The sequence below is a fragment of the Polypterus senegalus genome, chromosome 1 (genome assembly GCF_016835505.1).
Source record: "Polypterus senegalus isolate Bchr_013 chromosome 1, ASM1683550v1, whole genome shotgun sequence".
Taxonomy (NCBI): domain Eukaryota; kingdom Metazoa; phylum Chordata; class Cladistia; order Polypteriformes; family Polypteridae; genus Polypterus; species Polypterus senegalus.
This window is the reverse complement of record NC_053154.1, coordinates 299,303,388-299,317,874: the sequence shown is the minus strand read 5'-3', so window position 1 is coordinate 299,317,874 and position 14,487 is coordinate 299,303,388. Positions and strand designations below refer to the sequence as shown.

General features: G+C 38.2%; 1 protein-coding gene across 1 annotated transcript in view; it reads left to right on the top strand.

Annotated features, from left to right (window-relative positions):
• Window positions 1-14,487, top strand: part of fbxw4 (F-box and WD repeat domain containing 4) — a 243,968-nt gene that overhangs the window by 227,639 nt on the left and 1,842 nt on the right. The window contains exon 8 of the mRNA XM_039734850.1: window positions 11,273-11,414. Coding sequence (XP_039590784.1) covers window positions 11,273-11,414 — 142 coding nt within the window. The remainder of the gene's footprint in view (window positions 1-11,272; window positions 11,415-14,487) is intronic.

Here is a 14,487-nt window from a genome sequence, read left to right as displayed (position 1 = left end):
AGGAGCCACTTCAGGTGATTGTGTAGCACTGCCGTTGTTCTTCTTCTGGCAGTCTTCAATCCAAATCCCTAAAGCAGATTCCATCCAGACTACTGCCTTATTACATCCACTTACAACTCGTTTTGCACCCTGGTTAAAAGGACACTGCAGCCGTAGATCTTATATTCTTTTCCTCCTTTTTAAATAAAAAGAATCGTAGCCTCATTGATGCTGTAATGGCGTCCTACAGCGGTGTAGCTTTTCCTTTCCTTCAACATATCCAAAACTTTTACCTTTTCGGCAATCGTTAGCATCTTCCATTGGCCCCTGAAGTAGTAGCAGGAGCAGATCGTTTTGGAGCCATAACGAAGGGCTTGACTACACACAAAGATAAACACAAGAGCACAAAAGTTAACTCTTTACACAGCGAAACACGTTCATGCTGAATGAGCGAGACGAGACTTGCTGGTTAACGCCACGGAATCGAATTCGGTGCTCCGTCGCTGAGCCAGTCAGCACACAGGAACTTAACTGCATGCTCTGATTGGTTGGCTTCTCAGCCATCCGCCAATAGCATCCCTTGTATGAAATCAACTGGGCAAACCAAGTGAGGAAGCATGTACTGGAAGTAAAAAGACCTATTGTCAGCAGAACCCGCGAAGCAGCAAAAAATCCGCGTTCTATATTTAGATATGCTTACATATAAAATCTGCAATAGAGTGAAGCCGCGAAAGTCGAAGCACAATATAGCGAGGGATTACTGGAATACTTTACATATTACTGACATTAAATTTCATCTGCCACAAATCTGCCCAAGCCTGTATGCTGTCCCAAGTCCTTCTGTAATGATTTAACAGATTCCAAATTATCTGCCAATCCACTTATCTTGGTATCATCTGGAAACTTAACCAGCTTGTTACTTATATTCCTATCTAAATCATTTATATATATATTAAAAATAGCAGCGGCACTTAAAGTGACCTCTGTGAGACACCACTCTTAACATCAGCCAATTCTGAGAAGGTTCTTCACACCATGACTTCAGAAAAATATGTTTCAAGGGTTTATATATGCACTTGCCAGCCTCCTTAAGAAATCAAGGATAAATATTATCTGGTCCTGGTGATTTGTTTGATTTCAGCCTATTTAATCTGAGTAGTACTTCTCCCTCTACAATTTCTAAATCACTCAGAACCTCCTTAGCAGTCCCATTTACTTCTGGGAGGTTAACCACTTCCTCACTTGTGAAGACCTCAGAAAAATGAAAGCTTAGTGCATCTGCTGTCTGTACCTTTTAACTCCCCTTTACTATTCGTGATGCATTTCACCTCCATCTTGACTATTCTTTTACTACTAAAGTACTGAAAGAATCTCTTTGGGTCATCTTTCACCTTATCTGCTGTATTCCCTTCCAACAGTCTTTTAGCCCTTTTAATATCCTTCTTAATGGTTGCCCTCATGCTCTTATATGCCCTATGATCATTGGAGTTATTAGTCTTATACACCTTATATGGCTATTTTTTTCCTTTGCAAGATTCTTTTTTTAACTCTTTATTAACCCACTGCAGAGTTTTTTAAAATGTCTTATTAATTCGAAATTTAGGTATGTACCTGTCCTGTACATGTAAAATGTTTTTAAACCTGTTCCACTGGTCCTCAACTGTATCCAACTTTAAAAGCTTATTCCAGTCTATCCTCCTTAGACTTTGCCGCATCTGCTTAAAATTTGCCCTGTAAAAGTTAAACTTAACAATTTTAGTCTTTGCATCTGAACTTTTGCAAAATACCAAGAATTGTATGATATAATATTATGGTCGCTTGACCCTAGTGGTTCAGTCATCTCTACCCCCCTTAATTCTGTCCTGATTATTACAAAATGTTACATATACAGTAGATAGGCTTCATCCCGCGTTGGTGCTTTAATATACTGTGTTAAAAAACATGCTTGTGAAGCACAAGGCCTCAGCCAATGTGATTTTGTTCAAAAGAATTTCTTTTTTTTTCCCATAAAACATAACACTTCTTTTGGTATATCCTTTGTTAGAAAGTACTGTTTTTCTTGTTGCTTTCCTTCCAAGAATGCATTGTATAGTCTGATGATCTAATTCATGAAAACTCACATTTGCCTAGATGAGAGTGGCCTATATGTCCTTGGATGTTACTCTGAATGGGTTATAATCACTTAGCTGTCCTGGGAGTGCCCGGGATTTCAAGAAAGGCTTGGAGGAAGTTGCTGGTGTTAAGGAGGCCTGGCCAATCCATGTAAGTGTCCAGCATACATGACTGTCACCAGGAAACGAGAAATGAAAATGATAAGGAACATAGTTGCAACAATTAGAGCCAATATGCACATTTAAGTTATAAAAATAAGACCTACTTGTTGTTGCTGACAGTTAAAAATAACAAAGGAAAAACTTGGTTTGTATATCAACTAAATTGATTAAATTGATCTGAAATTTGGAGATTTTGGATATGTACTGACCAATCATTTCAGCATGCCAAGTGCATTCTTAGGCATTGCCATTTACTGTTGGGTTTGTGCCTTTAAGAGAGTGGAGCATGCTGGGAAGAAGTTGCTGTTTAGTTTCTGCATCTCAGCGCATATAAATTGATGAAGTTAGTCTAAGGGAATGCCTCAGTTAAGCTTCTGTGTTAATAAATGGAGGCAACTTTCATCTACATTTCTTTTACTAACAAGAAAAGGTAAGTGAAGTATACAGTGTACTACAACAACAACATTTATTTATATAGCACATTTTCATACTAACAGTAGCTCAAAGTGCTTTACATATTAAAGAATAGAAAAATGAAAGACACAATTATAAAACAAAATAAATCAACATTAACATCGAATAAGAGTAAGGTTCAATGGCCAGTGGGGACAGAAAAATAAAAAAAAAAACTCCAGACGGCTGGAGAAAAAAAATAAAATCTGTAGGGATTCCAGACCATGAGACCGCCCAGTCCCCTCTGGGCATTCTACCTAACATAAATAAAAACAGTCCTCTTTGGATTTAGGATTCTCACGGAAGGGCTTGATGATGATGATGATGATGGTCACGTAGACTTCTGCCTTTTAATCCGTCCATCATTGTTTGAGCATCATGAAGCTTTGAGAAACAGAAAAGAGAGTAGGGGTCAGTACCGATTTTAGAGCCACCATGAATAGTTATTATGATGAATTGAACATACAGAGTATCAGGATTAAGTTAAATTACGATTAAAATGAAGTTATAAAAAGGCCATGTTAAAGTAATGTGTTTTCAGCAGTGTTTTAAAGTGCTCTACTGTCTCCCGGAGTGTTACATAGAGAGTACTGTACTGAGATTGTCTACCACTTTCCTTAGATTTACTGACTTGAAAGAGTAAGCAAATCAGAAGGTCCTATGCAACTGATACTGTATGTGGCCGCTTTGTATTTACTAATACAGTAGTGGAAGTATAACGTATGGTGTTTTGTAGTCAGTGACCACCTCTCATACAGTATATTTAGTGACTTTAGGAATTTAACTGAATCAATCACACAGAATCCTGCAGTTATCCAGGCACAAGCTTGTATTTGTAAACATGGGTAAATTAAATGAAGCAAAGAGCTGATATTGTTTAACAGTAATATGGACTCCTAACATAGGAACACAACAAACACATATCTTGTGGAAAGCTGTGTCTAATGTTAGTGGGGTTTTAGTCAAGTTTCATTTGAGCAGGTAATTTTTATCATTTTTCTTGGGAGTAGAGAATTTGAAGGATCATCATTAATACTTAAGAAACTGGTTTCTGTTTCTCTCAGTTGTTCTGATTTAATTAGAAAGCCAAATTCATTATTTGCAATTTTTTCACTTTTCTGCTTTTGTCAGTAAGCATTTTCTAGGGTCCATTTTGCACATTAGTATTTGTTTTATTTCTTGCACATACAATGTTCTTATTTCTTACCAGCAGAGTAATAGGTTTTTGGGGCTAGTTTCGAATAGGCAGATGCTTACACAGCCCATTAAGTGAAGCAAGTCCTTGCTGGATCATCTTGGAGCAGTCACTTTTTATACGTATTGTTGTGCTGTTAGCATCCAAAGCGTCTTTACTCTAAAGAATAAATTAGCAAAATTAGCTGCTTTGACACTAAACACAGGTGACCCAGGGACATACTTTTTTACCTTCTGCTTTGGCGATATAGCTGCTGTGAGATGGTAGTCATATTATTGTCAGCGGGTGCTGTAAATTCACCATGAGAAATAATTTGGTGTTCTGGAAGAATGTTGTAATATTTGGCACAGGTTAATAAAAAAGACAGGTTATACTCAACTGTAATGAAATTTCTTCAAGCTTGGATAAACCTTGAGTCATGTCTTCTTTTTACCTACCTATCCATAAGGCTGATTTTTTTATAGCAAGAATTCACATTAAGTGACATATGTGTGATTAAACAGTTGGTATGGCACATTCAAAAAATGATTTGAAGACACAAGCTTCTATTCAGCTGGCACAGAGAGTCAATAAGTGCAACACATGTAAACTTCAAGTCCAATCTACAAAACACTTCTTTATATGTGAGTATCCTTACCTTTTTGACTCGAGAAAAAATTCTTGATTAAACTAAATCATCATATATTAATTTATGAACGATCCAATGCTTGTGAATCTTCAGACAATGCTCACATTTGTTGCTCACATGTTAGCAGCAGATGTCTCGCAGTTGCTGATCTTCACCAATTATACCATTATCTATTTTAAGAAAACCTGTACCAGAAATAATTATTGAAACAACAAGTGAAGTAAATTTATTAATGAGCAGCAATATGTCTCCTGTATAGGGCTAGATTCTGCCTTGCACCCAATTACTCTGAACTGGATTAAGCAGGTTGAATAATGGAAGGTTTGATAGATAGGCAGCGCTTAAGAGAGATGTCTTGATCCATTATACTAATGTGATTATGTACAGTCGTGAACAGTGAGTCCACCCCATAAAATGTTTATTCTTTTAAAATATATGCAGAAATATCAAGATTTAGATCTTAATTTAAACAGTATCTTTAGATAAAGGTGATGTATTTGAAGAAAAAAAAATGGACTTTGTATTTATTCAGTGAAAAATTAACAGAAATGCCATTTCCATCCTTGGAAAAAGTAAGGACACCCATGGTTCTAATAGCAGTTATTGCCCCCTTTGGCAAAAACAACTTTATGTGGGCATTTAATATAATGATCTACCAGTCTCTGACATCAACTGGAAGAAAGTTTTCCCCACTTCTCCGTGCAGAATTTGGGGTGTTTCGTGTTCACCGCCCATTTCACAGCACACCAAAGGAATTTACATCTAGGTTTTGACTTGGCCATTCCAGAATTCTTATTTACTTTATTTGCTGACATTCCTTGGTAGATTTACTGGTTCATTTAGGAGAGGTTTTCACAATATACCGGTACTAAAGAAATACCAAAATGCCCAATTTTTAAAACCATATGGTACCAACATTTTGGTAGTTTCAGTACCAAAATTAAACAGTAGTTTTGAAAGACCCTAAGCACAGCTCTTCATTGTTTCAGTCACTGATGCGTTTTCGACTCCATGGGGGACAAACCTTCCCCCACCCCTCTCGATGCCCTACAGCAGTATTTCTTAAACATTGGGTTGTGAATGTTTGTGATGGACCATCACGTTTGTGTAGTAAAATTACAAAAGTTCATCCAAGTGTAAATTCTGTGCAGATTGATATGCCTATGTGCTATTTATCATACCTTTTATTGTAGTAGTATGTGAAATAACTCCATTGACATATCACAGGGAGATTTAATCTCTTTAGCATGAAAATGTAACAGGTTTTCCTCAGTTTCCATCTCACAACCTATTAAACAGTCAGTCTGAATAGACTAACAACAAACATGCATATAAGAAAGGGATAGAGAGGAGGAACTGACAAATTAGCTTGAGAGGTGAAAAGACTGTAGCATTAGATTGAAATGACAAAATGAAAATAACAGGTGCCGGACAAGGATATGATGATTTTTCAGGGTGGTACGAAGGGTGAGTAAATTGGATGGGAATGTATGTATGTGTAAATATTGTGCCATGCTAGTGTCACATGCAAAAACTCCTCTGTGGCTCATTGCATGTTCACTGTTAAGGCATCCATCCATTATCCAACCTGCTATATCCTAACTACAGGGTCATGGGGGTCTTCTGGAGCCAATCCCAGCCAACACAGGAAACAAACCCCGGGCAGGGTGATATTTGTGAGTGGCAAAAGTATGTGAACCTCTAGGATTAGCAGTTTGAAGGTGAAATTAGAGTCAGGTGTTTTCAGTAAATGGGATGACAATCAGGTGTGAGTGGGCACCCTGTGTTATGTAAAGAACAGGGATCTATCAAAGTCTGCTCTTCTCAACACATGTTTGTGGAAGTGTATCATGGCACGAACAAAGGAGATTTCTGAGGACCTCAGAAAAAGAGTTGTTGATGCTCATCAGGGTGGAAAAGGTTACAAAACCATCTCTAAAGAGTTTAGACTCCACCAATCCACAGTCAGACAGATTGTGTACAAATGGAGGAAGTTCAAGACCATTGTTACCCTCCCCAGGAGTGGTCGACCAACAAAGATCATTTCAAGAGCAAGGCGTGTAATAGTCAGCAAAGTCACAAAGGACCCCAGGGTAACTTCTAAGCAACTGAAAGCCTCTCTCACATTGGCTAATGTTCATGTTCATGAGTCCATCATCAGGAGAACATTGAACAACAATGGTGTGTGCATGGCAGAGTTGCAAGGAAAAAAGCCACTGTTCTCCAAAAAAAACATTGCTGCTCGTCTGCAATTTGCTAAAGATCACGTGGACAAACCTGAAGGCTATTGGAAGAATGTTTTGTGGACGGATGAGACCAAAATAGAACTTTTTGGTTTAAATGAAAAGCGTTATGTTTGGAGAAAGGAAAACACTGCATTCCAGCATAAGAACCTTATCCCATCTGTGAAACATGGTGGTGGTAGTATCATAGTTTGGGCCTGTTTTGCTGCATCTGGGCCAGGACGGCTTGTCTTCATTGATGGAACAATGAATTCTGAATTATATCAGAGAATTCTAAAGGAAAATGTCAGGACATCTGTCCATGAACTGAATCTCAAGAGAAGGTGGGTCATGCCGCAAGACAACGACCCTAAGCACACAAGTCATTCTACTAAAGAATGGTTAAAGAAGAATAAAGTTAATGTTTTGGAATGGCCAAGTAAAAGTCCTGACCTTAATCCAATCAAAATGTTGTGGAAGGACCTGAAGCGAGCAGTTAATGTGAGGAAACCTACCAACATCCCAGAGTTGAAGCTGTTCTGTACGGAGGAATGGGCTAAAATTCCTCCAAGCCGGTGTGCAGGAATGATCAAAAGTTACCAGAAACGTTTAGTTGCAGTTATTGCTGCAAAGGGAGGGTCACACCAGATACTGAAAGCAAAGGTTCACATACTTTTGCCACTCACAAATATGTAGTATTCGATCATTTTCCTTAATAAATAAATGACCAAGTATAATATTTTTGTCTCATTTGTTTAACTGGTTTCTCTTTATCTACTTTTAGGACTTGAGTGAAAATCTGATGATGTTTTAGGTCATATTTATGCAGAAATCTAGAAAATTCTAAAGGGTTCACAAACTTTCAATTACAGCTGTATGAATAGTTTGAGATACGCTGTAAACGTTCAGCAAGATCTCAGCTGGTATAGTTAAACATTTCAAACAGCAAGGTTTATTCAATCACTTGTCTAAAATACAAACAGTGCTTGTATTTTTTAGAAATATTTTAGCTTTTTTATTTTTATTTTACTTGGTTAATTGAAATGTTCAATAGAACCGCGGTATATTAAACTATTTGTGAACCCGTTATGAATTGTTAATGGTGGATCTAATTTTAAAAACATTATTAAAAAATGTTATTTAAAACAAAGTAAATAAGCTGCATCTATTAATTAATGTTTGAGCTAATTCATACCTTATCCACACCATGAATGAGTCAAGTGACTAAGTGACCTTTCATACTGTTTTTTTCAGAAAACCTCATATCGTTATGTTGCACCCTAAAGAAGTTCTTTCAGCTTTAATAAATCACGCACTAAGCATTTCCACTGAAAGTGATACACCTCAAAAACCTATTCCTTGTTTCCAATGTACAGTAATTGGTTTTTGCTCAAGTCCCAGTTGCTCCTAATGTGGAGTGTGCATGTTCTTCCTATGTGTACCTGTGTTTCGTCCAGGTGCTCTGGTGTCCTCCTACAGTTGAAACACACACAGGTTAGCTGGACTGGCAATGCCAAACTGGCCCCAGAGTGTGTTTGTGTGTGTGTTCACCATGTGAAGGACAGGCACCCTATCCAGGGCCTCTTCCTGCCTTGCTCCCTATGCTGACAGGGATAGTCACCAGCTGCCCCGATAAGCAGGTCTGGATGAATAGATGGAGTATTGTTTTAACAATATGTTTGTTTCCTTCTTTTCTCTTTTAGTAATATTCACGTGAGAAATATGCTTGAAAGGGAACAAAAACGTTTGCTTTTTTCTTTTATAGCCATTTCTGTTTCACTCATTGTGTTTCTGCTGCCACTATGATGATAATAATCCTTTTCTTGGGTCCCAGTATGGTACTTTTATTTTTATTTGGGTCCCCTGTACTAGGGAATTCAAAGGTAAACCATTCGCTGCTTGTAGCAAGGCAGTGAGGCGTACTGTAGATTCAGTGTGGGACAATCGTCTTAAACCACCTTCTCCCCTTTGACGCGCCTTAGACTCTGTGCACAGTCGAGAAACCGCCATACCCTCCCTCTTTGTCTCTTTGATGTGCTGCACATTCTGTGGGGGACAGAAGTTTTTGACGCCTGGGTGAATTCAAAGGTAAACCATAGCTTCTAGGAAAGTAGGGAGGTGTATGATGATGCAGCATAACAAGAGCAACACATGTTTGTGCAGTACACTGGGTAGGCTGGCAATTCTGCCACCGGAGTTGTTATGGAATATGGGTTATTTGCACCAGTACTGAGGTCCAGAAGCTGGTATCAGTACTGATGTCATATTTTTAGTACTGATCCAACACTAGTTTATGGTCATTGTCAATTTGCAAGGTACACTTTTATTTGAGCTTAACTCTTTTGACTGATGATCTCACATTATTTGCAAGCACCTGCTAGTACAATAACACAATTTATGTAAACCACAGCATACTTTGTGATGGTATCAAGTTCATCAGGTCAAATTCTGTCTTTGGTACTGTGTCCAAACTGCCAAATAACTATCTTTGCCTCTTCTGTCCAGAGAACATTGTCCCAGACATTGCCTAGGTGTTCATGGACAAACTTTAGTCTTTCCTTTGATTGTTTTTCTAGACAGCAAAAATTTTGTCTTGGTACGCCCCTCTTGTAGATCTAATTTGTTTAGGCTCTTTCTTATGGTGGACTCAAGCATCAACAGTGGTAAGGGCTACCTGTAAGCCTTGGGATGACATTCTACGGTTCTTAGAGACTTCTGTCAGCATCTTGTGTTCTGCTGTCTGGCTGAACTTGCTGGGACAGCCTGGCCTGGACAAGATGGCAGCTGTTTGAGTTCACCTCCACTTGCAGATGATCTTCCAGACAGTGGGACAGTTGATTTCCAACTCTTTGGACATCTTTTTAAATCTCTTCCCAGAGTCACAGGCATCTATAACCTTTCTAATGGCCTCAAAGTGCTCTTTAATCTAGGCATGTTGTCAACACATACTTCAGCAATAAAGAGCAAACTTAACTAAGTGTTTGAGGTTTAAATAAGTCCGTTTCCTACAAGAATCTCTCTAACGATGTTCTGATTATTTGGTACTTATCTGGTGCATCTGATTCTGATTTTAGGTGTTTCAGGTAGTGACAAATGTAGCGGGTGTACTTACTTTTTCCATATTATACAGTGGACTACAAAATGTAAATACAGTATGGCATGAACTTTATGTCCAGATATATATAAAAAAAACATTTCATGGGGTATACTTACTTTTCCATGTAACTGTACACTAGTTTGAGGAGAAACTTACTTTTCTGCTTTGATTACAGCATACATTTGTAATTTGGTTATATCATAAATTTAAGCAGTGCCACCTCCTTCGGGTGATGTAATGAAGGATGGATACAGTGGAGAAGGGAGCACAAGGATGGAAAGGCTGGTTACGGTAGTGGCATGATTTTTTTTTGTTTAACAATTTCTTGTGTTTTTCTGTAGAGACACGAGTGTCTTTTATCTCACAAATTGTAAAACTGCATCTAGTTATTTTTTTGTTTTGCTTTTATGAACATACAGCACCTCGATTGGACTTGCCTTGCTGACAAGAAGCTACACAAAGCAGTACAATAGAATTCTTTAGCAATTAGCATTATGCCTGGTTTGGGCAGTGGTTGTGTCCGCAGGGAAGCATTGCTATTAGAAATACTTTAATATTAGTCTGCTGTGCTTGTAGGTACATTCAGTGAAACTGCTTTAAAAAGCCTTTTCAGGTATGGACGGTGCTGCTGGGACCTGCTTGCCGTTGAAGTTAGGGTATTTCCCCTGAGAGGGGTAGGCGAGACATCTCTTCTGTACTCCTGCTGCCCTGCTGTCTGCAGCATACCCCACTGCTAGTCCCACTGCATTAGTTATTAATAAAGCCACTAATGGATGATTGATCTCTATTGGATGTACACTGACAAACACTTCCCTTAACTGTTTCATCCTGGATAGCGCAAAAAACAAAAGCTTTTTTCCTCTACAGGGTGATTATGTTTCATTGTAGTGAGTAACCATGAGAGGTTTTGACCTTTCTTCTTAAATACATGCTACATTAAACGTAGAAGTAATTATTCAAATAAAACAATGTATCCTATGTTTGAACAAATATATTTATTTTCTTCATTCAAGTAGCAAAATCACCTTATTATAAATACTTTTGTGTTTCAATAATTTGTGCTTCAAAAAAGTAGAATTAAATGTGTTTTTCATTCATACTTATTAAAGTGATTTATACTGAAAGCAGTCAACCTCTCCAACCACTCAAATAACTCAACCTTTGTTGATTAGCCTTGCTGCCTCACAGATCTAATATCCTGGGTTTCTGTCCTGCACTCAACCACTGTCCATGTGTAGCTTGCACATTTCAACACATGTACATGAATTTTCCACCCACATTTTCTGAGCCATGTGCGTTATGTTAGTTGGTTGCGTACATAAACCGTTAAATAAATGAGCAGCTATATAGTTGTTTCTGCTGAACAGCTTCCATATTTCCTGAAAGTCTGCATGTTTTTAAGATTGTGTCTATCATTTTCTGCAGGAAGTGTGTCATGGAGTGGGAGGAGCCTTGTGACAGTGCCCTCTATTGTATCCAGAGTGACAACAATTACATGATTGCCAGTGGCTCATCTTACTATGGAGTTGTACGACTCTGGGACAAGCGTCAGACACGCTGCTTACAGGTGAGTCAGGATTATATTGGTCTGTTAAATTTACTTTTATTTTTAAAATACCTTCATTGAATAAAACACTATGTATTTGACTGAGCTCCTGGAAAAGCAAAAGAATAAAAATGAAATGTCTATGAAAATAATTCAGTGTACATTCAAAAAGTGTGAAAGTTAACGTTTGTCGTATCTTTTCCACTTGATTGACTCATCCATTCTCAAACCTGCTCAATCTACTTTAACATCACAAACGCTGGAGCCTTTCTCACTAGGATTGAGCACAAGACAGGAACTAACCATTGGGAACCAGTTCATTGCAGGATGCAGTGTTTGACGCACTCAGCCACAACCATCACAAGCCAGCTTAGAATCGCCAGTTAAGCCAAGAAAACTCCATGGAGATGCTGGAAGAACATGAACGTAGAGGGCCATGTAGAATTTACTCCCTAGCCCCACTCACATTTAAGGATTAAATTCACACCTGTCTGCTTCGATATCAAATCAACTTCACTCCTGCCCACAGCTCTTAAAATGCTGTGCCACACATGAACAACGTATCACCATTTAACAACACTACAAGTATTGCATTAATCATTAAAACCTTTGCTAAAGACAATGTCTTATGGTGTAATTTCCTGACAAATAAAATCCACACTTAACTGTTTTTTATGTCATTGCTCTCTTTTGCTTTTTTGTGACTGTCACCTTAATTGTCTTGCGACAACTGTGTATGAGTGATCTCTCCAATATGTGGTGCTCAGTTTGTAAAAGGTTTGAGAACAGATATCTGAAGATGTTTTCGTTTCTCATCTACAATAATGGAAACCTATTTGGTTCAAAATCACAGCTTTTAGAACCTTTTTAACGTTTACAACTGATTGTTTCTGCTGCCTACGTATAATTTCTATCATTGTCATTGGCTGCAGAGTTTGAACTTACTGCTGAAAACAGAGAGATGTAGATTAAATAGATTTATACCACAAATGAAAAATACATAAAAACTTAACAGAACAATATCTTTTTTATTTTCTTTTTGTCTTGGAGTCCTTTTCATGGAGCTGATGAAAGTAAATAAGAAATCAATGTTTTCCATTTTATCATGGTTTTATTTCATGCTGTTTAAAATCCATAATAAGCTTCAGTAAATTATGAATGTTTTTCAAATACATTTTTAAGAATTACATTTTTATAAGAAGATTGTGACAGTTCCACCTTGAATGTAACGGATTTACAATAAAAGTATATTGCCGGCACACAAATTCAATTTTTTATTGAGTTATTTTGGCAATAATAATTGCATTATTTCTTAAGAGTATTTTGTTATGTCATAAAAGTATTATATTAGTTTTCCGAGATATTGCCTGCTACACTCAGTATTATTGTGCACATGCATACTTCAGTCATTTAATGCTAGGTAGTATGGGAGAGATTAAGGAAATGCAAAGTGTGCAATCAAGTGACAAGAACTGAAGAGAAGTTTTCCGTATACACTTGTGTACACTTCGCTTTAATCAGGTTAGAGTTTAGTAAATTTAGTGCTGATGTTTTAACATATAGGCAGAGTGCTAGTGCAGAACTGCCACTGCTGCCTCACTGCTCTTCACTGTTCTCTCTGTGCATCTCTAGATTGCTTGGCATCAGTGAGTGTGGCTAACTTTGGATGATTATTTGTTTTAACCCTGGATACTAGACACGTGTCATTAATACTTCTCAATTGTCAAAAACATTTAGTCCTTCATGTGCTATGAAGTAAATAAAATCTGTCCCCATTTTCCATCCCTAGCCTGAACCCCTGAAGATTCCATGTATGAACACTAGCCACTGCAATATACAGATCAATCTATCTACAGGGCGGCACGGTGGCGCAGTGGGTAGCGCTGCTGCCTCTCAGTTAGGAGACCTGAGTTCGCTTCCCAGGTCCTCCCTGCGTGGAGTTTGCATGTTCTCCCCGTGTCTGCGTGGGTTTCCTCCGGGCGCTCCGGTTTCCTCTCAGTCCAAAGACATGCAGGTTAGGTAGATTGGCCCTGGTGTGTGCTTGGTGTGTGGGTGTGTTTGTGTGTGTCCTGCGATGGGTTGGCACCCTCCCCAGGATTGGTTCCTGCCTTGTGCCCTGTGTTGGCTGGGATTGGCGCCATGACCCTGTGTTCGGATTCAGCGGGTTGGAAAATAGATGGATGGATCTATCTACAGCAAATAGCTGGATTAATACTAAACTGACACTCATTCATAGGTTTCTGTACTAGATTGCACATAATACACTTTTTTCTGTATTCTGTGTGTGTGCAAAGGAGCAGCATACCATCCACCATGATTGATTCTTGCCTTACACACAGTGCTGCGTGGAAATCATTGACACTCTGTGACTCTAAACTGGGTGGATTACATTTATCCCTCAGCACATGTAGTATTAAATATGCAGTATACGCCTATAATGTCTTGTTCAGTTATTGTCACTTTTTGCACATTACACTGGTGCTTAATCTCTCCTTCACTAGCTGTCACTACACAACCAGAACATGTGTGTGTACCAATGGCAGCAGGCAAAATCTTTGTAAAATAATACAATAATGATTGTAATGGAAGACATTTTGTTTGTGGACTAACACTTTTTTTTGGAGTGGTGGGAATAGGCTTCTGTAGTGGTATAATATCAGTAGCAACGGGTATAACAACAACATTTATTTATATAGCACATTTTCATACAAACAGTAGCTCAAAGTGCTTTACATATTAAAGAATAGAAAAATGAAAGACATAATTATAAAAAATAAATCAACATTAACATCGAATAAGAGTAAGGTTCAATGGCCAGGGGGGACAGAAAAAACAAAAAATAGTCAAGGCAGGTGTTATACCTGATGACCCAAAAAGCCAATGTCATGAAGTGAGCATTTCGAAACACTTCCATTTCTGTTCATTTACAGTTTTTCCCGTGTTTCTACAATATGGGGCCTTGCTAAGTGAGGGTCACAGAATGAGGGTGAAACTCCTACCTTGTGCTTACAGTCGTGTGCCCACACAGCACTTCACAAAACATATTCACTGAATGAAACCGTGAGCCTTACAGAGATTACAAAAAAAACTCAAC